Source organism: Lissotriton helveticus, chromosome 7 (assembly GCF_964261635.1).
Source record: "Lissotriton helveticus chromosome 7, aLisHel1.1, whole genome shotgun sequence".
NCBI lineage: Eukaryota > Metazoa > Chordata > Amphibia > Caudata > Salamandridae > Lissotriton > Lissotriton helveticus.
In genome coordinates, this window is record NC_136068.1 from 1,694,954,494 (window position 1) to 1,694,979,423 (window position 24,930).

At 42.6% G+C, this 24,930-nt stretch overlaps 1 protein-coding gene across 1 annotated transcript in view; it reads right to left on the reverse strand.

Moving 5' to 3' along the window:
• LOC144769642 (uncharacterized) overlaps positions 1-24,930 on the reverse strand; it is a 1,000,462-nt gene that overhangs the window by 434,554 nt on the left and 540,978 nt on the right. The window contains exons 35-36 of the mRNA XM_078653818.1: positions 1,719-1,860; positions 857-1,302 (exon numbers count right to left, since the gene is read on the reverse strand). Of these exons, the coding sequence (XP_078509944.1) occupies positions 857-1,302; positions 1,719-1,860 (588 nt within the window). The remainder of the gene's footprint in view (positions 1-856; positions 1,303-1,718; positions 1,861-24,930) is intronic.

Genomic DNA, 24,930 nt, shown 5'->3' on the forward strand with positions numbered 1-24,930 from the left:
CACAGATAAAATATTGGTTATTTTTCTAAATCTGGTGTGGTGTCCTTTTGTAGTGTTGTCACTGTATTACTGTTGGTTATGGGCAAATGCTTTACACACTGCCTCTGAGATAAGCCTGACGGCTCGCACCAAGCTACCAAGGGGGTGAGCAGGGGTTATTATAGAAGTGTATCTCCCTTACTGTGACTAGGAAGAAGGGTACCTACTTGGACAAAGGTGCAAACCCTTGCCAACTAGAGACCCCCATTTCCAACAGGTTGCATTGGGTGCATTTTCTAGGCCTATCAGCCGCACATGCATCTTTTCATGTCCTTACTCCTTGATTGTTGATGGCAGAAAGTCCATTGTACTGGCATATTTTCCTGAAAAATAATTGCAGTTTATGATCATGTATTTGCACATATCCTGATATTGTGCCTGCGGATGTCGCACTTATTCTCAAATTGCCTTTCTACGCAGTGAAGCACCGTGTAATGTGCAACGTTTCCATTGCCTTTCAGAAATGTCAGTTATTGTTAAGTCAAAATAAACATAAGCTAAACAATGGTATTGAAAGATTTTTTCGTCTGACTTTAATGTCTGTCAAGTTCAACGATTCACATATTTTTAGCAAATTTCAAATAGCTTGACCGCCTTGGAGGGGCATATACATACCCAAATTAATAATTGCTTCAGAGGGTGGTTCTGAATGTGATACTACTTACTTTCCAGTATCCCTTGAAAGATAAAGCATCACCACAATTGCACCTTAGTTGGTATTTGATTTACTTTTAGGATGCTTGTTGGTAAATGCCATGTACAGCGATATTGGTCAATATCTTATTTAGTAAAACTACCAGAAAGTATATATACATACCATGATTTTATTGGGGTACTCCTTGCTGATGATGATATCAAAATCATACACGTTGACTTGCACAAGGGATGTGTATGATACAACTTTTTTTCCCCGATTATCATTCTGGACAAAAACTTGGAAATCCACCAAATCATCGCTCTTCTTGCACAATCCTGCAAACAGGTAGACACAAGTACCCATAAAGTTGTATCTCACGCCATCAAAGGTGGCATAGTGTGGGACACCAGAGGCTGAGCAGGTTCCATAGCTTAAGGGATAGCAGTCTTGGATGCCTTTGATCACATCGCATTTTTCAGTTGATTTGCACTTGGTTTCTTTGCATTCCACTGTGTTGGTCTCTGGATTGCATGCACACTGTTTCGTACACTTATCATTCCCCCAGAACTTCTGGCCTGGTGCACACTGGCACCCTTCAAAGTGACAGTTCGGTTGGCACTGGACAGCTACAAAAAGAAATGACATGTTAATGTTACTTGGCTAACTGTGGCAAATAGGGCTTTGCTATTTGTTTCTTTACTCCTGAGTGAATTATTTGTGAAAGATTGCAAAGTGATAGCTCACTATCAAATTTACTCCCTAAATCTATATAGCAGCTCACATAATCAGAGCTGCATATGCATTCTCAGCAGCTTTGCACTAGTTTAATTAGGGATCAGTGTGCAGTACTCTCTACAGACCTTTCCCATGTGTCTCTTTTTTACACAAGAAACTGGTCATTCTGCTGTGCACAATACACATCTCTAATGCCGAGTCATTGGAAGCATGTGTGTAGTTGCCACGTATAACCTCTACATGCACCCAAGAAGTGAGAGCAGCAGACAGTTACAGATCAGCGGAAGTGATTCTGTTTCATACTTACGGCACAGGACGGCCAGTTGGGCCCATAGCAGCAAGAGCTTATTGACACCCATTGCTGAAAAAGAAGAAACAACTTGTGGGTTAGGAAAGAGATACAAGTCAGAAATGTATGTTGGAGAGAGGGGGAAACAGCGATTGTGGATCTTAGGCCAGAAAAGTGCAGGAGATCATCTGTGAGGACTGCATGGTTTCTAGAAGGAGAGAGAGAGGACAGGGAATCATGAATCTTTGGCATGAGAAGTGCAGGCTGCCTCGGGAAATCAGGTGTGTGGATTGTATGGCACCTAGCAAGAGAGATGGGGCGTTATAATTAAAGTAGAAAATGAAGGAGGCCCCATCATGTCAAAGCAAGCATCAGCAGAAAGACGTCTACAGATGTATGTGTTAAAGACAAATTACAGACTTAAGTTGTCTTCAATTATAGAATAGAAAAGCAAAGCAAATGGAGTCAGGACCTGGGGGGAGGTAAGTAGACATGAGCTTAGTAGAATAGAGACATGTCATTAGACACAGAAGAAATAGAAAAATGACAGACCCGTATTGCAAGGACCCATCTCTGAGAAAATATGTAGCTACAGCAGGACAGAGGCACGGGAGTCGAGAGGTTAGGTCTTGCAGAGCAGTAGACATGTAGGGACTATAGCATTGCTAGGTTTCAAAGCACGAGACAAGCCAAGGACACCGGTAGTACAGTGGTGGCGAGATGATGTAACAAACAACATGTGCACAAGTGGCATTCCATAAATGTCATTAGATGTTTTTTGCAGAAACCATTAGCTTTTGATATAATGTTGTGCTTGATAAAATATTCAAATATATGACGTAGGTGAGGTTACAAATGTAAACAAATCTCTCCCCCACATTGTGAGTCGCAGCTCAAGATACTAGTTCCATGGAGCTGAATGAACTTCAGCATGCATTATATAAACTGTGTACTATATTGCCAACTGAAGTTGCGTCGTCTTTCGTCCGGCTACAGGGGGACTGGGAATCATGGGGCAGATTTACTTTTTTGTCACTTTTCCCATGTTAAAAGTGACGCAAAAGTGGCGCAAGGGGCTTGTAAATCTGCCCCCATGTATCATAGGCCTGAGAAGTGCGGGCTGCCTCAGGAGATCAGGTGTGAGGACTGCTTGGTTCCTAGGAGGAGAGATGGGGAACTGGGAATCATGGACCTTAGGCCGGAGAAGTGGAGCCTGCCTCAGCTGATCAGGACTGCGTGGGTGCTAGGAGGACAAACTGGGAACAGGGAATCATGAATCTTAAGCCTGAGAAGTGGAGAAGTGCAGGCTGCCTCAGGAGATCAGGTGTGAGAACTGCATGGTTCCTATGACAAGAGAGGGGGAACTGCGAATCATGGGTCTTAGTCCTGAGAAGTGCAGACTGTGTCAGGAGCTAAGGTGTGATGACTGCATGGTTCCCAAGTGGCATACACTGTATCTCAGGCTGGAAGGTCGTGATGTACCTAATATTTCGAGAGCACAAAAGGCCACAGATGGAAAGAGAAACACAGGCTACTTGGAGGTAAAGACCACACAGTTCCTCCAGATGCAAGGAGAGCAAGAAGGGCTTGAGATTACATTTATAATGTCAGCAGTGGTTCCCTGGTGTGAGAGGAGCAGGGTGATAAACAAGGGGGATTGAAAGATATTGGGAGGAAAGCACTGGTAATCTCACTCGATCATTACATGCATTTTCAGGCGGTTTGAATTACTCACTAAAAATCCTCCCAGCTTTCCAAGGGTAAATGAGCCAGTAGGCCAGGTATTGGCTGCCAGCCCTTGCAGAAATATTTTTAGACTCAAAAAGAAGTCATTGCTATAGTAGTCCCTGAAAGGAACTACTTTGTGCATGGATGTGATCTTTGTGAAACAGAATGCTATCACTCAATGTGAAGGTAACTGCTAATGGCTGAAGTGGGCTGACTCACTGCCCCATGCTGGATGGGCTAGTGGGTTTAAGAAAAATATGACAGACACAACAGAAGACCAGTGAATTAAGAGGGTTGACCGAGAGCGCCTTTAAATAATTATATTGTAATTATGTATATATTTTTATTATAAAATCAAAAGGTCTTGGATAACTCCAGACCAAAAAAGTGGGTAAAGAGGTTTATATGCTGTCTGACTAAGCTCCCTCAACAATCTTACTAGAGGGACTCTCCAGAGGAAAACTAAAATGCCTTACTTCAGGCAAGGGGTTACAAAGATGAAGCCTCTTAATCAGCAATAGTTAGAAGGATGTCAGTTCCAACACGGACATACATGAGACAATAAGAGGTACAAGCTAATAATCGCCAAGAGTTAAATGTAAACGATAAAGCAAAAAGCAGAGACTAACAAAAAGGCTACATATCAATGAATGTCTTTGTTTCAAAAGCTATCTAAGCATTTACAATAAGTCTATAAAACAGGGATGGATGGATTGCTTGATTTTATCTCAGCCACTGGCAATAACCGGGGCCCGCATCCCAATCCATCGTTATTTGCACACCATGCCACCCAAGTTTAATCCGACCTACATGCAGATCAGCCTGAACCCTACTCCAATTGTAACATTCCAGTCTAAATTGCCAAGCCAGGTCCCCCTAAACTCGAACACAAGCAACTCAGGATTTGTTTTACCCTAGTTATGGGCTCATCAGACGAGTACAGCTTGGATCAAGTGGCAGTGAGCACTGGACCCACGTCTGGGCACCCCGTCCCTCTTAAGCGATGCAATAAGTATACAAAACAGAGATGGATGGAATGCTTTAATTAACCTCAGCCACTAATAATCACTCAGGCCGCATTCCAGTCCATCTTTATTTTGCACACTAGGTACAAGCAAATCAGCTTTGACTCCAGTAGGAACAGTCTGGTGCTCACTGTGCACTGGAATCGCTCTAAACCTAGCTGAAGAGCCCTTAAATAAGTGTGAAACTGGTCCAAGGATGCTTATATTCCACTTCAGGGAGGACCTGGCTTGGCAGTTCCCATTGGAGTAGAGTCAACACTGATTTGCATATGCCTGGGTCAAAACCGCGGTGGCATTGTGGTAGAAAACCAATAGATTGGGATGCGGTTTGATCGATTGCAAGTGGCTGAGATTAATTCAAGCATTCCATCCATCACTTTGTTGTTTCACTAAGCATTTACAAAGCAGTAGAAATATAAAGGAAAAATCCATTCAGCATTATAAATAGTCTTTTATCAAAGGTATCATTGAGTGAGAGCCTTATAATGCCAAAAATATTTGCATATGGCAGTTGAGCTGTTAATAAATCAGTATACTCCCACTACATCATTGGCTCCACATTGGTGAGTCGCTAAAGCAAAGACACTAAGGGGCATATTTATGAGCCAGTTTAAATGACGATCCGACAGCACAAACTAATGAGGTCACGCAAAGCTATCTTACATAGCTTTAAATGGCGAAACTGAAGTGAGCAACTTGTACTCACAAGATGTGCGCACAATATTACATGGAACGTTGGGTTCCTACACTGTTTTATCAAATTCGAATCAAAACAGGGTTACTCCATGTTTATCCAATTCCAAAGTTATATTTATTGTCTTTTTAAGTTCATAATTTAACTGATGTCATCTCAGGAAAACATTCAATTTTCGATCTTCACAAAAAACCCAATGCATTTCGGGTCATGAAAACAAAGGACCCTTCCTCAGGGGTCTCGCACAAACTTTTGCTTTATACACACACACACACACACACACACACACACACACACATATATATATATATATATATATATATATTACCTACTGGCGGTCGCCAGTAGGTATATATAGTTAGGATTTTTTCTCTATGGGTTTTTTGAAAATTCTATGTCTAATAACTTTGGCGTTTGTGGACGGAATCGGCTGAAATTTTCAGGAAAATGGCACATTTTGTTTCTGAGCAGCCCCTGAAAATTTGGGGGGGGTTCGTCCAGTGGGGGCCGAGAAAAAAGGGGGGTCCCAAAACGTGTTTTTAACATTGAGTTTTCCATAGGGCGGTTGGCCTCACTTTTAGCCCGAACGGCTGAATGGATTTGCACGAAACTTGGCAAAATTGTAGGGACTGGTAGCCCGATGTGCCTTTTGTAGGTCTCAATATATGTGCTCCAGTGGATTTTGAGAAATTAACGTTTAAAAAAAGATATATATCTGTAACAGCGGACCGGTTAGCGCTCTGGTTCGCGGACTTTTCGCGCAACGGAGCTTTGTGAAGCTGATTGGTTCTCCGGCGTCTGTCAACATTCCAAACAGTCCGTAGCGGCCGCCATCTTGTCTCTCGGTAGGATCAAGAGACAAGAGGAGGTCAAAACAAAGGGGGAAATAACTATAAGGGGGCATAGTAGATCCTCGCTGACCCCCTAGGTTTGATGTGGAGGTTTTAAAAGGGCCCCGCGGGGCAAAAAAAAAACAAAATAATAATAATCGAACGGCTGAATGGATTTGCACGAAACTTGGCAAAATATTAGGGACTGGTAGCCCGATGTGCCTTTGCTAGGTCTCAATATATGTGCTCCAGTGGATTTTGAGAAATTAACGTTGAAAAAAAGATATATATCTGTAACAGCGCTCCGCTTCGCGTACTTTTCGCGTTACGGAGCTTTGCGAAGCTGATTGGTTCTCCGGCGTCTGTCAACATTCCAAACAGTCCGTAGCGGCCGCCATCTTGTCCCTCGGTAGGATTGAGAGACAAGAGGAGGCCAAAGCGAAGGGGGAAATGACCATAAGGGGGCATAGTAGATCCTTCCTGACCTCTTAGGTTTGATGTACCATTTTGCCAAGTTTGGTGTAATTCCGTTCAGCCATTCAGGCTGTAGACGTATGTAAATGTCCTATGGAAAATTGCATGGGGAAAACACATTTGAAAGTGTTGAAATTTAGAACCAATTAAAATGTTACTTTGGTTTTGTATTTGTGTGTGATGAAAGTTAATTGGTTATGTATATATGTCAAATGAGAGGAAACCACAGCCATTTTGTGATACTACTGTCTGAGGTACATTTGTGAGGAATTTTTGGTGGTGAATTTCTGGTGTTTGATTTACACAGTACTAACACTTCTGCTACTTTTAAAAAGGTGAGTTGTTAATTTGTAAGGGGAACTATGTTGTACACTTGAAGATAATTTGAAAAATGTTTTCTGTTATTTATTTGCTGTCCTTCTGTTATACTAAATACTTGATGAAGTTAGTTTTATATTATGTATTACTAAAAACGATAAATGAAAGTGATTATTTTTTTCTGCAATTTACAGCAAGCAATTTCAAAATAAAATGGCTCACAATGAAGAGACCGTGGCAATTTCTTTTGAATTGTCCACTACATTGATTGAAATTGAGAGCACCAATAATGAAATATTGTCACAAGGAGGACATGACTTGTATGATTCCATTAGATTGATTGAAATGGACAGCACCAAGAATGAAATATTGTCACAAGGAGATGACTTGAATGATTCCACTACATTGATTGAAATTGAGAGCACCAATAATGAAATATTGTCACAAGGAGGAGATGGCTTGTATGATTCCATTAGATTGATTGAAATGGACAGCACCAATAATGAAATATTGTCACAAGGAGGAGATGACTTGAATGATTCCACTACATTGATTGAAATTGAGAGCACCAATAATGAAATATTGTCACGAGGAGATGACTTGAATGATTCCACTACATTGATTGAAATTGACAGCACCAATAATGAAATATTGTCAGAAGGAGGAGATGACTTGAATGATTTTTTTGATCAATCTCTTGATGGCGAATTTATCGAGTGTTTGGAGACCATAGAGTTACAAGAATCATCATTGCAGACTTTTAATGAGGAGATTCCAGATGAGATGATTGAAGAGGAAATTACTGATGAGGACATGTTAGTAGTTGTTTCAAATTTAGAAAATTCTGAAGAATAAATTTATATTTAGAAATCAAAAATTGTTTGAGACATTATTTATTTTTATTTTTAATTTATGAGGTTGTAGCGAAGTGATTGTAGTATAAAATGAGACTTATAGTATAGAGTGCAACATTTTTATGTTACATGGTAAGTTTACTCATATTTACTTCCCTTCTGCCACTATATTATCTCCAATGTGTATTTGACATGTCTTCTTCATCTCCGGCCTCCTTTCTCTCACTGTGTGTCTCCGATGCATCTTATCGCTGGTATTTTGTGTAATTACAGAAGAGAGTAAAATAAAATAGTTCGGAACGTGAAAAGGGGGCAAAGTAGAGTACTCCTCACCCCCTAGGCCTTTTTAGGCGGTCCCAAAAGGATCAGTTTCTGCTTTCCTGAGAGATTATGGTATGAGTTCCATATACCACAATAACTTGCATTACAACATGCAAGATATCTATCTCCTATTACCAACTTTTGGAGATATTCGCGCTAAGCGCGAATATCTCCAAAAAGTAACACCTGCCCTGAGCAGTTCTTAGCCATGTTATCCAATGGGAGGTGGATAACATGGCTAAGAGTATTAGCTCGGTAATGCATGAATATCGCTGAGTTTTTAGCGATATTCATGCATTGCGGCCGTTTATTATCGCATTTGCGATAAACCTTGATAATAGTAAGGTTTATCTTCGATAATTTCTGACGATGCTTAGTGGTAAAAAATTGGTTGGTAAGCATCGTTAGCGATAAATATCGCTTAACTTTGGTAATATGCCCCAACGTCTGTTAACGTTCGATTCGAAGGAAATGAGGAAGTGTTGAAAAACATTGTCTGCGCCATCTTGCCTTTTGGTGGTGAATTTCTGGTGTTTGATTTACACAGTACTAACACTTCTGCTACTTTTAAAAAGGTGAGTTGTTAATTTGTAAGGGGAACTATGTTGTACACTTGAAGATAATTTGAAAAATGTTTTCTGTTATTTATTTGCTGTCCTTCTGTTATACTAAATACTTGATGAAGTTAGTTTTATATTATGTATTACTAAAAACGATAAATGAAAGTGATTATTTTTTTCTGCAATTTACAGCAAGCAATTTCAAAATAAAATGGCTCACAATGAAGAGACCGTGGCAATTTCTTTTGAATTGTCCACTACATTGATTGAAATTGAGAGCACCAATAATGAAATATTGTCACAAGGAGGACATGACTTGTATGATTCCATTAGATTGATTGAAATGGACAGCACCAAGAATGAAATATTGTCACAAGGAGATGACTTGAATGATTCCACTACATTGATTGAAATTGAGAGCACCAATAATGAAATATTGTCACAAGGAGGAGATGGCTTGTATGATTCCATTAGATTGATTGAAATGGACAGCACCAATAATGAAATATTGTCACAAGGAGGAGATGACTTGAATGATTCCACTACATTGATTGAAATTGAGAGCACCAATAATGAAATATTGTCACGAGGAGATGACTTGAATGATTCCACTACATTGATTGAAATTGACAGCACCAATAATGAAATATTGTCAGAAGGAGGAGATGACTTGAATGATTTTTTTGATCAATCTCTTGATGGCGAATTTATCGAGTGTTTGGAGACCATAGAGTTACAAGAATCATCATTGCAGACTTTTAATGAGGAGATTCCAGATGAGATGATTGAAGAGGAAATTACTGATGAGGACATGTTAGTAGTTGTTTCAAATTTAGAAAATTCTGAAGAATAAATTTATATTTAGAAATCAAAAATTGTTTGAGACATTATTTATTTTTATTTTTAATTTATGAGGTTGTAGCGAAGTGATTGTAGTATAAAATGAGACTTATAGTATAGAGTGCAACATTTTTATGTTACATGGTAAGTTTACTCATATTTACTTCCCTTCTGCCACTATATTATCTCCAATGTGTATTTGACATGTCTTCTTCATCTCCGGCCTCCTTTCTCTCACTGTGTGTCTCCGATGCATCTTATCGCTGGTATTTTGTGTAATTACAGAAGAGAGTAAAATAAAATAGTTCGGAACGTGAAAAGGGGGCAAAGTAGAGTACTCCTCACCCCCTAGGCCTTTTTAGGCGGTCCCAAAAGGATCAGTTTCTGCTTTCCTGAGAGATTATGGTATGAGTTCCATATACCACAATAACTTGCATTACAACATGCAAGATATCTATCTCCTATTACCAACTTTTGGAGATATTCGCGCTAAGCGCGAATATCTCCAAAAAGTAACACCTGCCCTGAGCAGTTCTTAGCCATGTTATCCAATGGGAGGTGGATAACATGGCTAAGAGTATTAGCTCGGTAATGCATGAATATCGCTGAGTTTTTAGCGATATTCATGCATTGCGGCCGTTTATTATCGCATTTGCGATAAACCTTGATAATAGTAAGGTTTATCTTCGATAATTTCTGACGATGCTTAGTGGTAAAAAATTGGTTGGTAAGCATCGTTAGCGATAAATATCGCTTAACTTTGGTAATATGCCCCAACGTCTGTTAACGTTCGATTCGAAGGAAATGAGGAAGTGTTGAAAAACATTGTCTGCGCCATCTTGCCTTTTTTGAAATGCCACACTTTTGTCGTGCACGGCAGCCATTTTAGATGTCTTGACCAGACCCACTCTCTGCACGCTGTCGATTCGTAGCATGGCTCCTCACCCTCGTAAGCATCTCCCCCAGGCACTGGTCACCACCGCTCTCTGTCTTATGCATGGGCAATAAACCTTCCCCCATCTGCGCTGCTCTTCCCTGAGAATCACACTCTGTGCCCGCCCGACACCTCCCTTTCGCCCTATTCACTACCGCACCCTCTGACACTCCTCTTCCTCTGTGTCCGAATGTCCAGGCCGGTCCTAGGCTATCAGCTAGCCCTGCAGATGTAGTTTATGGCCCCAGCTGTAAAGAATCACCCCTCTTCAAAGGAGTTATAGTAGATCAAGGCCCACACCCGATGTGATCCGTCACAGCACACGCGTTCCTACTATCTGAAAACCATCCTGTATTGTGATTGGGGAGAGGACCGAGCCTGAAGCGGAAGATTCCAGGAATGACTCTTTGTACATCAAAGTTTTTACAATTATGTGTCACATTAAAAATATATAGCACTCCAACAAAGTAGTAGGAATATAAAACTTTAATAACATATAAATATATACAACAAAACAAAAACAGTAAAAACATTTAAACAACGAAGAGACCGTGGCAATTTCTTTTTAATTATCCAATAGATTTATTGAAATTGACAGCACCAATAATGAAATATTCTTGTCAGTAGCGGTCTGTTGTGCGAATAGTTCCAAGGCAGCAGAACGCGCTGAAATCTAGATGGCACGAAAGTGATGTCTAGCAAGTTGCCGCCCAGCAAATAACGGCGTGGGGCGCCGCGGGGGTGAGTGAGTCCAGTAGGCACCACAGCTATTCTTACCGGCATTGCAGAATTACTGCTGGGGACAATGCCTGTGCTGTAGCAGGGTCACAGCAGAAACAAAAAGGATTCTGTTGAAGATGTTGTTGGTTTTCAATTTGAAAACAGTTCTGGTGTCAACTGCTATGCTAATGTAGTGGTTAATGTTTTGTTTTCTCTAGAAAATGTAAAAGAGGGGGAGGCAGTCCAAAGTTCCGTTAAAAGGGCAAAGGAAAGGATCGGTGGTTTGAACTATCAGTCAAAAAGGGGAGGGGGTGCAATAATTTTTCCTACCGGGTCACACTGTGCTTTCACCGGAAGTGAGGTCTGCAGGATTGTAGTAATTCAAAGTGAGGCTGGCGCCAGCATGGGAGCGCCGACGTCCCGCGGATACAGTTTCGTCACTCCACGGGCGATCATGGCAGTCATTCCCCATCGGGGGTCGGAGACTCCCGCGGCTCCTCTAGAATCTTCAAGGTCGTGGAGGACTACGGTGGTGGAGTCAACCAGTGACCGGGCCATTTCTTTATGTTGGGCCCGCTCTTGCCAGGTCGACCGCCATTTTGAGAGTTCGGCAGCTACCGGCGATCGCGGGGTCACATGAGCGGACGGGCTCCACCCTGCCGGGCGAGACGTTGCAGCATGGCCACAGTGGAAGAACCGTTATCTAGGTCGTTCCGAAACTGTGCAGCACTGGAGTTGTTAGGATGCCACCGCCTGGAGCGCTGAGGGTGCAGCTGGGAAGCCTCCACCTGGGGAGGCGGGAGAGGCCTGTTCGCACCGTCTCTCCCTCCCAGTGCACCCCACGGCGTCTCGCTTGAGATTTGTTATGGCCGGACCAGGCGATGAGGACGAGGGGGGGTCGGAGGCATGTGCAAGACATCCCCCTCCAGTGTTGTCGCAGCCATTATAAAAGAAAGAAGTGTCCCGTCCGTCTTCGGGCCGGGCTTCCGGTGGATGTCGGCCGGACGCCCCTGGCTCTGGCCCCATGAACGGGTTTCTTGGTTTATCGGCTGCAGCCGGATCCCGTCGGCCTCGGCCCCCCGACCGTTGGTGGTCGGACCGGAAGAGCATGTGGCGGGACTACCTGCAACTCTCAAGGGCCACCGCGGCCGGACTGGGAGAGAGAGGGGAGGGTCGAGGAGACATTCCCCCCCCCTGCAACTGTTCAGCGTTGTAAAGGCAATCCCCTGGCCGGGTCCCGCTGGTCTCGGCCTCTCCTCCGGCTACACCCTACGTTAGGATCTCCTGGCCGAGGCGTGGCAGCAGAACCTGCCTTATATGGGCTGCTCCCGGCTGGGCGTAGCCGGAACCCTGCCCCACCTTGGAAGTTTCCAGAGTGGGGGTGGATGTTCTACTGACTTGCATTTTCCCTAGTCTATCGATTTTTTTGGCGTGGCAGGCGGTGGGACAGCGAGGGGTGATTTGGTTTCTCTTACTGTTTTTCTGGTCTCTCACCACTGGCATATTTTAACGTTTTCTTGTTTCTAGGACATTAATAGGTTTTATCATTACGTTATGTTATCGTTTCTTTGTTCGTTGTTTAATAAAAGTTCATGTTCATCAGTGGCCTACTGATTTTCGTTTTCCTATTTTTTTCTTTCCAGGTTGTTTCATGGTAAAGTTTCTGTTAACAGGATACAGTGATCACTTCGTTATTATTGCATATGTCCTTTTCACTAGGGGTGCTCTCTGGTCGGGCCAGATGACGTATCTCTAGTAAATGGTCCGGGTGAAAAAGGTGCATCAATCAGTGGGGAGTAGATAGGCATGACAGATTACAACGGGGGAGAACGGTCCGCATTACGTACCCTTTCACTACTTGCAAAGATTTTCCTACGTTTATTTGTAAACAGGGAATACCTCCAAAAAGAACTAATTCCCAAACAGTCAATGTTCGGACAATCAATCAATCAATGAGGAATGAAATAGGTACGACGTGTTAAAGGCTTGCGTTACCTACCCTTCACTATCTGCAAAGGGAGATAGAATATTCCTATTCTTCCTCGTTTGCAGGTAGAGAAGATCGTTAAGAGAATTAACTTCGAACAATTCAATGCTCGATTGAAACAATCAACAAGGGGTACTGTGAACACAAATGAACGCCGCTTATATACATACGCATTGCTATTTTCAACAGGTTGTTCCTAATGTTTCTATTTTAGCGAGGTCAAAAGAGATCCCATTAGTGGCCTACTGATTTTGCTCGATTCCTTTTGTTTTTTTACACGATTTTTCGCTATCTGCAAAGACTAAACAGAGTATTGCGACTCTGTGCTTGTTTGTAAATAGAGAATGAACCAAAGAGAACAATCAATCAAATGGAGAGAGAAGCAGGCACGACGGATTACAAAGGGGGAAAGGGCTGCATTAACTACCCTTCACTATCTGCAAAGAGAGAGTACTCCTAATAGAAATGAGGGGTGGGGGGCAGCAATCAAAGCAGATCAGTGTGCATAAACACGAAAAAAAAAATTCTTACCACGTACTTGACATTCGACAGCTTATGATATTTGCTATTAAAAAACCATTGAAATTCACTGAAAAAACCATAGGTTATAGACCATATATAGTTAGGAATTAGCATTTACAAAACCTTGAAAATTCACTGAAAAAACCATAGGTTATAGACCATATATAGTTAGGAATTAGCATTTAAAAAACCTTATTTTACTCACACAAAACCATTGAAATTCCATATATAGTTAGTTGCACTAACTATATATTGCGCACCCGCAATCCACTGCTGATGATGTCACATATTACATCATTCATGACATGGTCAGTGACATCACTGATGACATCACTGATGACATCTCAAATGACATCACTGATGACATCACTGATGACATCTCATTTGACATCAATGACCACATCACTGATGATATCATTCATGTGACAATACAATGCATCTCCTCACATTTTAATATAACCTCTGTTTCACCCAGTGTTAAAAACAGAGTATAATTTTTGAAACCATTGACACACCAATACTAGTTACTACATACGTACTCACTGATTCCTACGTCTACACACACATTCACTCATTCACCCATACAATCATTCATACATACAATCACTCATGTTTACAACACAATCATATGCACTCATACACCTATACAGACACTCACACTCTGCCACTCATCCATGGAGTTACTCACACACCTAGTCAGTCCTGTAAAGAATCAATCACACTTCCATTTTCTACTCTATACAGTTAAACATAGAGCACCTTACGTTTTCAACCATATACTAACACATACTTACTCTCTTATACAATCATTGATACAAGTACACATTGATCTGTACAGAGTCACACACCTCCCATCCAGCCACACACACACTCAGTCTCCCATGCAAATACTTGGGCAATCAATCAATAACCCATATAGTTACTCATATAGCTACTGATCAACACATGCAGCAGTTTACAGAACAACAGACATAATGATGCACAAATTAAGACAGTTTAGTCACTAACCCATGCACTCAGTGAGACACATTTAATCACTCACTCATACATTCAGTCATGCACCTACTAAATCCTTCGTCCAGACACTTATACATCCACTCATTCTTCAATATGTAAGACATATTTTAACTTTACAGAAACATAGTCACTGGATGTTGTCATCAGTGATGTCATCAGTGATGTCATTTGAGATGTCATCAGTGATGTCATCAGTGATGTCACTGACCATGTCATGAATGATGTAATATGTGACATCATCAGCAGTGGATTGCGGGTGCGCAATATATAGTTAGTGCAACTAACTATATATGGAATTTCAATGGTTTTGTGTGAGTAAAATAAGGTTTTTTAAATGCTAATTCCTAACTATATATGGTCTATAACCTATGGTTTTTTCAGTGAATATATATATATATATATAAGTTTAAAAGGAAATTACCCTGTTGGTGTGGACGAGATGCCGAGGCAGATAACCTCTGAGGAAAGTCGGAGAACGGCTGAAATGTGTCAGGACTGCCAAAATGAATGAATAAACTTCAAGAAAATTGACTGTTGGAGTGCCACTCGTTCTCTTTTCGGTTGGGGAGAGAGTGGTAATAATGTTAACGGGCTTGGTTCTGCCCGGAGGATCGCACAGCCAGTAAGTGCGCCGTAATTTGCCCAAAAGTGAACCAACTTGAAGCTCGTGGAAGCGAATAGGGCAAGCAGGCGCTACCAAGAACTTCTATGGTATGGTTTCCCTGCAATGTCGAAAGGAGGCATGCGAAGGAGCAACAGTAACAAAAGTGAACACTGTAACAATCACGGCATAAACCACTGGAGGGCTCGAACATGCACCACAATTCCCAGAATGCTTAGCAGCAATAAAAAAACTAACGCCCACTGGAGGACTGTAAAAAGTTTAAAAGGAAATTTCCCTGTTGTTGTGGACGAGATGCCGAGACAGATAACCTCTGAGGGAAGTCGGAGAAGGGCTGAAACGTGTCAGGACTGCCAAAATGAATTAATAAACTTCAAGAAAATTGACTGTTGGAGTGCGGCTTGTTCTCTTTTCGGTTGGGAAGAGAGTGGTAATAATATATATATATATATATGATCAACCCGGCAGAAACGTGTCATGTTGTGAGTGGCTTCAATAAACTGCACTGAAAACTTATAACCTTTTTTGGTGGTCCGTTCCTGGTGAAGGAGTTCGCTTTTTCCAACTCAGAATTTGGTTTCCATATATATATATATATATATATTCAAGCTCCAAGTACCCACAGGTAAGGACGCACACGGCAGCAGGTGACCAGAAGGCATTTATTCGGGTAAAAGACAACTCCGCAGTCCCGCTTGATTACAGTTCTCGTGTCGGTAATAATAGCCTGACGCGTTTCTGAGCTTCCGCTCTCTTCAGAGGCACGACAATGACTTTGTGCTACTTAAGACACTCCCACATGATTGGTGAATTAATCCTCCAATGGGCTTCTCTGATTAGTTGGACGCAATGCATGTTGGGTCTTATAGTCCGTGTCTTAGGTACTTATTTCATGCACATTATTTGTACTGTGGCATACGAAGCCCTCTGATGGGCCTCGGGCTGTGTGTTGTCCATAGATCCCTCACGTGCTGTTCCACATTTGGGGCTCGGCAAGATTCGGGGCTCCATGGCCCCCTGTCTTCATGGGGTGATGCAATCCTTCGCGGCTGGGCTGCCGCGTTTACATTCAAGCTCCAAGTACCCACAGGTAAGGACGCACACGGCAGCAGGTGACCAGAAGGCATTTATTCGGGTAAAAGACAACTCCGCAATCCCGCTTGATTACAGTTCTCGTGTCGGTAATAATAGCCTGACGCGTTTCTGAGCTTCCGCTATCTTCAGAGGCACGACAATGAGTTTGTGCTACTTAAGACACTCCCACATGATTGGTGGATTAACCCTCCAATGGGCTTCTCTGATTAGTTAGACTCAATGCATGTTGGGTCTTATAGTCCGTGTCTTAGGTACTTATTTCATGCACATTATTTGTACTGTGGCATACGAAGCCCTCTGATGGGCCTCGGGCTGCGTGTTGTCCATAGATCCCTCACGTGCTGTTCCACATTTGGGGCTCGGCAAGATTCCGGGCTCCATGGCCCCCTGTCTTCATGGGGTGATGCAATCCTTCGCGGCTGGGCTGCCGCGTTTACATTCAAGCTCCAAATACCCACAGGTAAGGACGCACACGGCAGCAGGTGACCAGAAGGCATTTATTCGGGTAAAAGACAACTCCGCAGTCCCGCTTGATTACAGTTCTCGTGTCGGTAATAATAGCCTGACGCGAGCCCCAAATGTGGAACAGCATGTGAGGGATCTATGGACAACACGCAGCCCGAGGCCCATCAGAGGGCTTCGTATGCCACAGTACAAATAATGTGCATGAAATGAGTACCTAAGACACGGACTATAAGACCCAACATGCATTGCGTCCAACTAATCAGAGAAGCCCATTGGAGGGTTAATTCACCAATCATGTGGGAGTGTCTTAAGTAGCACAAACTCATTGTCGTGCCTCTGAAGAGAGCGGAAGCTCAGAAACGCGTCAGGCTATTATTACCGACACGAGAACTGTAATCAAGCGGGACTGCGGAGTTGTCTTTTACCCGAATAAATGCCTTCTGGTCACCTGCTGCCGTGTGCGTCCTTACCTGTGAGTACTTGGAGCTTGAATGTACACGCGGCAGCCCAGCCGCGAAGGATTGCATCACCCCATGAAGACAGGGGGCCATGGAGCCCGGAATCTTGCCGAGCCCCAAATGTGGAAAAGCACGTGAGGGATCTATGGACAACACGCAGCCCGAGGCCCATCAGAGGGCTTCGTATGCCACAGTACAAATATTGTGCATGAAATAAGTACCTAAGACACGGACTATAAGACCCAACATGCATTGCGTCCAACTAATCAGAGAAGCCCATTGGAGGGTTAATTCACCAATCATGTGGGAGTGTCTTAAGTAGCACAAACTCATTGTCGTGCCTCTGAAGAGAGCGGAAGCTCAGAAACGCATCAGGCTATTATTACCGACACGAGAACTGTAATCAAGCGGGACTGCGGAGTTGTCTTTTACCCGAATAAATGCCTTCTGGTCACCTGCTGCCGTGTGCGCCCTTACCTGTGGGTATTTGGAGCTTGAATGTAAACGCGGCAGCCCAGCCGCGAAGGATTGCATCACCCCATGAAGACAGGGGGCCATGGAGCCCGGAATCTTGCCGAGCCCCAAATGTGGAAAAGCACGTGAGGGCAATCTCCTCGAAGGATCCAAACTACCCAGTAGCTCGTCATTTCGAGCAGGCACATGACAGCAATAGTAATTTATTGACATATTTCATTCTGGATCAGTTGGTCAGAACAGAAAGAGGGGGCAATTGGATAAAGAAACTGAGAACACTAGAATCAAGATTCATTATTCAATTGCAGACTAAGACCCCGGGAGGGATGAACAATGAAGAAGAGATGTGGACTCACATTTAAGTAATTTTCATCCCTGAAAGCTCTTTTCTAAACAACCTGGAATAATAGAACTGTATATGGTCTCCTTGATGTACACAGAGAAGTCAAAGCTGTAGTCACCATAAAAGCAGCTGTTATCATTTATAATTATGTTTTATCTTTGTGCTGAGCCGCAGCTATAATTGTGATTAGGATTTTTTATAATTGCAAGTGTATCGTTGTGCCCATCCAGGGCTAGATTGTCAACACTTTAACTACTGTGGTTCAAATGCTTGGTGACATATTTGTGTGTGAACACCGTTAAGATTTGCGTAAAGAGTTGGTTGTGAAAACCACATATTAGGTACAAACGGCATGGATATCATCTTTCAAATGAATTGTTGTCTGATTATGAAGAGAATGTATATATGAAAGTAATAATTGTACATATTCGAATGAGTCGATTACCATGTTAAGATGGCTGCCGTGAAAGTAATGAATGAATTACCTGATGTACCGTCCTCTATGTTTATGCTGATTTCTGCTGAGAACACGTGACCTCAATCATTAACGGTCTGTGTTTTAAATACGAATTAAGAAACAGTGTCAATCTACACTGACGAAGGCGGCAACGCCGAAACGCGTTTGTGGATTGATTTTGTGGAGGTTTTCTGTTGAATAAAGAACGTGACGAACCTACGCTGTACTGACTTGGAGTGCTCTAATTTCTTAACCCAGGATTGGGGTTTTTTTCGTTGGGAAATACGAACGCATCCACCGTGCGAGAGAGGCACCCGTGGTCGAGTGGAGCGGCGGATGGTGGAACCTGCGTGCCAAAAATATATATATATATATATATATATATATATATATATATATATATATATATATATATATATATATATATATATATATATATCACTGAAAAAACCATAGGTTATAGACCATATATAGTTAGGAATTAGCATTTACAAAACCTTGAAAATTCACTGAAAAAACCATAGGTTATAGACCATATATAGTTAGGAATTAGCATTTAAAAAACCTTATTTTACTCACACAAAACCATTGAAATTCCATATATAGTTAGTTGTACTAACTATATATCGCGCACCCGCAATCCACTGCTGATGATGTCACATATTACATCATTCATGACATGGTCAGTGACATCACTGATGACATCACTGATGACATCTCAAATGACATCACTGATGACATCACTGATGACAACATCCAGTGACTGTATGTTTCTTTAAAGTTAAAATATGTCTTATATATTGAAGAATGAGTGGATGTATAAGTGTCTGGATGATGTATTTAGTAGGTGCATGACTGACTGTATAAGTGAGTGATTAAATGTGTCTCACTGAGTGCATGGGTTAGTGACTAAACTGTTTTAAATTGTGCACCATTGTGTCTGTTGTTTTGTAATCTGATGCATGTGTTGATCATTAGCTATATGACTAACTATATGGGTTATTGATTAGTTGGCCAAGTATTTGTATGGGAGACTGAGTGTGTGTGTGGGTGGCTGGGAGGTGTATGACTCTGTGCATAGATGTGTGAGCAGTTGATTCACTAGATGTATGGGTTCAAAAGTGCATGTGGAAACAGCTGTATGGGCGGTTTACTGTGTGCATGAGTGTATTGGTGAGTGAATGGATATCTCAGTGCTACATGTCAAAGTAAGTACATATGTAAAACACAGTACATGTGGTAGTTGACATATATAAATAACTGTGCATAAGAGCCAGTGAATGTGTGAGTGGCTGTATGGATTATTGTGAACTTGTATCAGGGATTGTATAACAGAGTAAATATGTGTTATTATATGTTTCAATAAGTAAGGTGTGTTTAACTATATAGTTTTCGGAAATGGAGGTGTGATTGATTCTTTGCAAGACTGATTAGGTGTGTGAGTAACTCCATGGATGAGTGACAGTCTGTGAGTGTCTGTTTACACTGAGTGTATCTACGTTTTTATTAGAGTCTGAAGAGGTTCATCGTATCATCACATGAATGATGTCATGAGTAATGTGAAATGAGATGTCATCAGTGATGTCATCAGTGATGTCATTTGAGATGTCATCAGTGATGTCATCAGTGATGTCACTGACCATGTCATGAATGATGTAATATGTGACATCATCAGCAGTGGATTGCGGGTGCGCGATATATAGTTAGTACAACTAACTATATATGGAATTTCAATGGTTTTGTGTGAGTAAAATAAGGTTTTTTAAATGCTAATTCCTAACTATATATGGTCTATAACCTATGGTTTTTTCAGTGAATTTTCAAGGTTTTGTAAATGCTAATTCCTAACTATATATGGTCTATAACCTATGGTTTTTTCAGTGAATTTCATAGGTTTTTTAATAGCAAATCTTTATAAAAATAATACATTTTAAATCTAATTTTATATTTTATAATTTTTTTATTTTTTTTTAATATTATTTTTAGTGCGCTCCCGGGGCGCGGACAGGTGAACGCACGGGTAAGCGCAATCTTGCGGCGCGCCCCGGGGCGCGTACTAATGCGCGTCCCGGAAGCGCTATTGCCGAGAACGAAAACAACATCGTGACGTATCGCGTAGCCGCCACGCCTTGCGTCATAAGACACGTATCGCGTAGCCGCGAGATGCGTCTTATGACGCACCGCGTAAGCGCACCCGGAAGCGCATACGATCGCGCAACGTAAGCGCCCCGATGCGCTTACGATACACGCCCGGGACGCGCCCCGGGGCGCGTAGCGTAAGCACGTCAAACCATGTGACTTTAAAATAACACTTTTCATTGGTTCAGAACTTTTTTTTTTTCAAATTGTGTGAAACCCACCCATTTCTCTCACTATTGCTTTGTACTTGGAGAGAGCAAGAGCTGTTGTGTCTACTCTATCTCCTACTTTTCTGATCTCCAGCAATGGCTGCAAGAGAGTCATCCAGCAGTGATTCAGAGGGATTTTTAGATGAGGACCCTCCTCAGCAAAAGAAAAAAACCCATTTCATCTGGAAATTTTACGAAATCCCAGAAGGACAGAAAAAAGTCAACGCTCCCAAAGTAACATGCAAAATATGTGGGAGTAGTTTATCCAGAGGCAATCCTCTGAAAAAATATAGTTTTGGGAATGCTAATTTGATCCGGCATGTGAAAAGAAGACACCCTAACAACTTTGCCAGGGAGAGTGTCAGAGAGCTGGCACGGAATGTACCCACAGATGGCGGCAGCACCTCCACTGGTGGAGCAACACCTTCGGGACCACCCCGTGGAAGAATGGTTCCTAACATTCAGCCGGTGTTTGCGGGCATCAAATTTTTGTGCAAAGAGTGTGACGAACTGCTCTGCTATGGGGAGCAGAGTGTTGAACTGATTGCCCTAAAGAAACAGCAACACCGCTGCTCTTCCAGTCCCTAAATTTTCAAATTTTTTTGCTCCTGTTGAGCAGTTTTGGAATCCTTGTTTTTGTTTTTCCCTTGAAAAAAATCCAAAAAAAATATAAAATTGTTTTAAAAAGTCTAAAAAAATATAAAACAACAAAAACAAAAAAAAATATATAAAACAACAAAATCAAAAAAAAAGTTCTTTTCAGAACTACCTCCAATTTTTAAAAAGAAGCTTTATTTTTTTAAAAGTCTGTCATTTTTAATCTCCATGGTACGCTCCCCCGTACGCTCCCCGGTGCGCGTACCGGGCGCTCACCCCCGCGAAAATCGAATTTTTTTTTTATTTTTTTTTTCACCCGCGGGAGCCTTTTATGGCCCCCACATGAAACCTAGGGGGTCAGGGGGTGTGTACCCTGCCCCCTCTTGCTCATTTCCCCCTTTGATTTTTGCCACCTCTTGTGTCTCAATCCTACCGAGACACAAGATGGCGGCCGCTGCGGACTGTTTCGAATGTTTACAGACACCCGAGAACCAATCAGCTTGCCGTGCGCAAGTCGCGTGGCGCGCCTGAAGCGCTCCCCGGTACGCGTACCGGGGAGCGCTCCAGGCGCGGCTCTAGATATATATTTTTTTTTGAACGTTAATTTCTCAAAATCCACTGTAGCACATATATTGAGACCTACAAAAGGCACATCGGGCTACCAGTCCCTACAATTTTGCCAAGTTTCGTGCAAATCCATTCAGCCGTTCGGGCTAAAAGTGAGGCCAACCGCCCTATGGAAAACTCAATGTTAAAAACACGTTTTGGGACCCCCCTTTTTTCTCGGCCCCCCCTGGACGAACACCCCCCAAATTTTCAGGGGCTGCTCAGAAACAAAATGTTCCATTTTCTATAAAATTTCATCCAATTCCGTCCACAAACGCCAAAGTTATTAGACATAGAATTTTCAAAAATCCCATAGGGAAAAAATCCTAACTATATATACCTACTGGCGACCGCCAGTAGGTAATATATATATATTTATATATATATATATATATATAATCCCAAAATGGCAATATAGGACCATTTTGCACAGTTACCCGTTGTGTAGTCTATCTCTGTTTGTGTATCTATACACCAACAGACATACGTGGAGGTAGAGAGAGACTACATAACGGGTAGCTGTGTAATATGATCCTATATTGCCATTGAAGTGTTTATAAATGTCACCGAAGGCCAAGAGGTATATTAGTGTGACCTAAAACCAAACAGGGCAATATAGGTCTATTTTACACGTTATTCAATCTGGCTTCTACCCCTTCGACATCCTGGAATGACAACCTCCTGTATTAGGCTTTTTTACCTTTACACTCATCCTCGGTAGGTATCTCATATGACTTTAACCCGTTTACCGTGGCTGTTATTTTGCCGCAGTGCGGGCGTTCCACGGAGTGGGCGGGGCCGCATCGGCCGTTGGCCGTTCGCAGCACCAGTGAGGTAGTGCTCGCGACGGCCAACGGCCGAAGGGAGCATGGAAGGGGTTAAAGCAGGTACCCCCTTGGGCAGGGTGCAGTGTATGTGAAAGGTAGGACATGCACTGGTGGGTGTAACATGTCTTGATAGTGGAATACTGCCAATTTCATTTTTCACTATTGAAATGCTAACTTGCCCATAGGACAGAATGGGGAATGCTTTGTAACATTTTTCAAGCATATCTTCCCATAGGAGTAAGAGGGAAATTTGGAGTCTGGTATCCCTGAATTCAGAATTTAACAACACATCTTTTAGTAAAGATTGTTTTTAAATTATGTGTTTGAAAATAGCACTTTTAGAAAGTGCCTATTGTCTTGTTCAACTTTTTTGTAAGCCTCTTCTTGTTTGTGGATTGACTGTCTGGTTTCAGTGTGACAGAGACAGAGGATGTGCATTCCCTGTAGACAGCCTCTGGGGGGGGGCTAGGTGTGTCTGGCCCTTCCTAGATGAACCAGCCCTGAGCTTAATAGACCCTGGCTACATAAAGAGTGGTGGGACAAGATTTACCCTGCACCTGAATAGGGCCTGTCTCCCTTGCAAAATGCTGTCTTCACCTCCTGTGGTCATCCTGCACCAGTGAAGGCAGAACTGGTTTGAACTGGGCCCAGAGCTCCCTGCACAAAGCGAACAAAGACATTTTGGGTTTTAAGTATTAGACCTAAAGCCCCTGGACTTTAGATCACTCCTGGACTCAAGAGGAACTTTTGCCAAGGAGAAGAGCTGGAGAAACTGAGGAGAGGTACTGCCCTTGCTGTGTGTCTGGGGTTGACCTGAAGGTGCTGTTCTGCCAAGGAAAGGAGAAGGACTTTACTGTGTGCTGTGTCCCCTGCTTGAATAATATCTCCAAGGGCCTGAAGTGAGCTGGCCTCCTGTTCTGAAGTCTCAGGGACACAAAGACTTCACCCCCAGCTCCCCTGAACTCTGCTGTGTTGATTTCTGTCCTGCCTTGAGGTGTCTGTGCCCGTTTTGGGCCTCTGAAGGTTGACTCTGCTGTTGGGAGCTGGAAGAAACCCAGGAGAAGAAACCCAAGAGAAGAAAGAAAATCTGTTTCTGACGCCATCAACGACGCCACTGGGATGCCGTGACCAGCACCACGCCCGGGGAGCCATTCGTGAACTGAACAACGCATCACCCGGCCTGCTCCACAGCTCCGACGCCCTACGATGCCGTGTCTGACGCCAGCAACTGCATCCTGCTATCGCGGTGCCGATAACCGCTGAGGGTGACCCTACGAACTGCCAACATTGCATCGTCAACGTAGCCGACATTGGCCATTTTCTACGCTGAGCATCGTCACCGACTTAGTTTCCAAGTTACTGTTTGGTTAGAGGTCTGTGTGACTCCGCCCCGACACTTTGGATTTCTTGCTATCACAACATCGCAATAGCCCCAGTTGGCGCTATTTGATTTCTACAAGCTTATTTTTGCAATATCCTATTGAAAGCCATTTTTCTGAATATCTGTATGTTGGATTCTTGTCATTTTGGTCTTGTTTAGTTTAAATAAAGATACTTTGTTTTTCTAAACTGGTTTGGTGTCCATTTGTGAAGTTTTCCCTTTATTTCTTTGAGTGTTGGTACAAATTCTTTACACATTGCCTTTGGGATAAGGCTATCTGCTCATGCCAAGTTACCAAGGAGGTGAGCAGGGGTTATCTAGAGTGTGTTTCCCCCTTACCCTGACTAGAAGCAGAGGTCCCTATTTGGACAAAGGTACCTACCTCTGCCAACTAGAGACCTCCATTTCTAACATGATCACATTTCACAAAAACTCCAGGCAACAATGTTCCTCTCTATGAATCTAACTAAAATAGCCCTCTTTAGATCTCAGCCTTATATTGATTACTTTGACCTTACAATAAGAAGACTGTAGACCCAGGGCAAAGGGTCACTTCCTAGCCACTACACTAGGGGGTTCCTTATAGACCTTAGTGGATAGTGTATCAGGAGTGTAGACACCATGGCCTCCGCTACCATAGTGGAAGGCTGTCTGCCCTATTTGCAATACCCGTCTCCTTTCAGGGATGTCTACACTGTGAGGTCAGTCTCCACTGTGGTGTCTCCGTTCACAA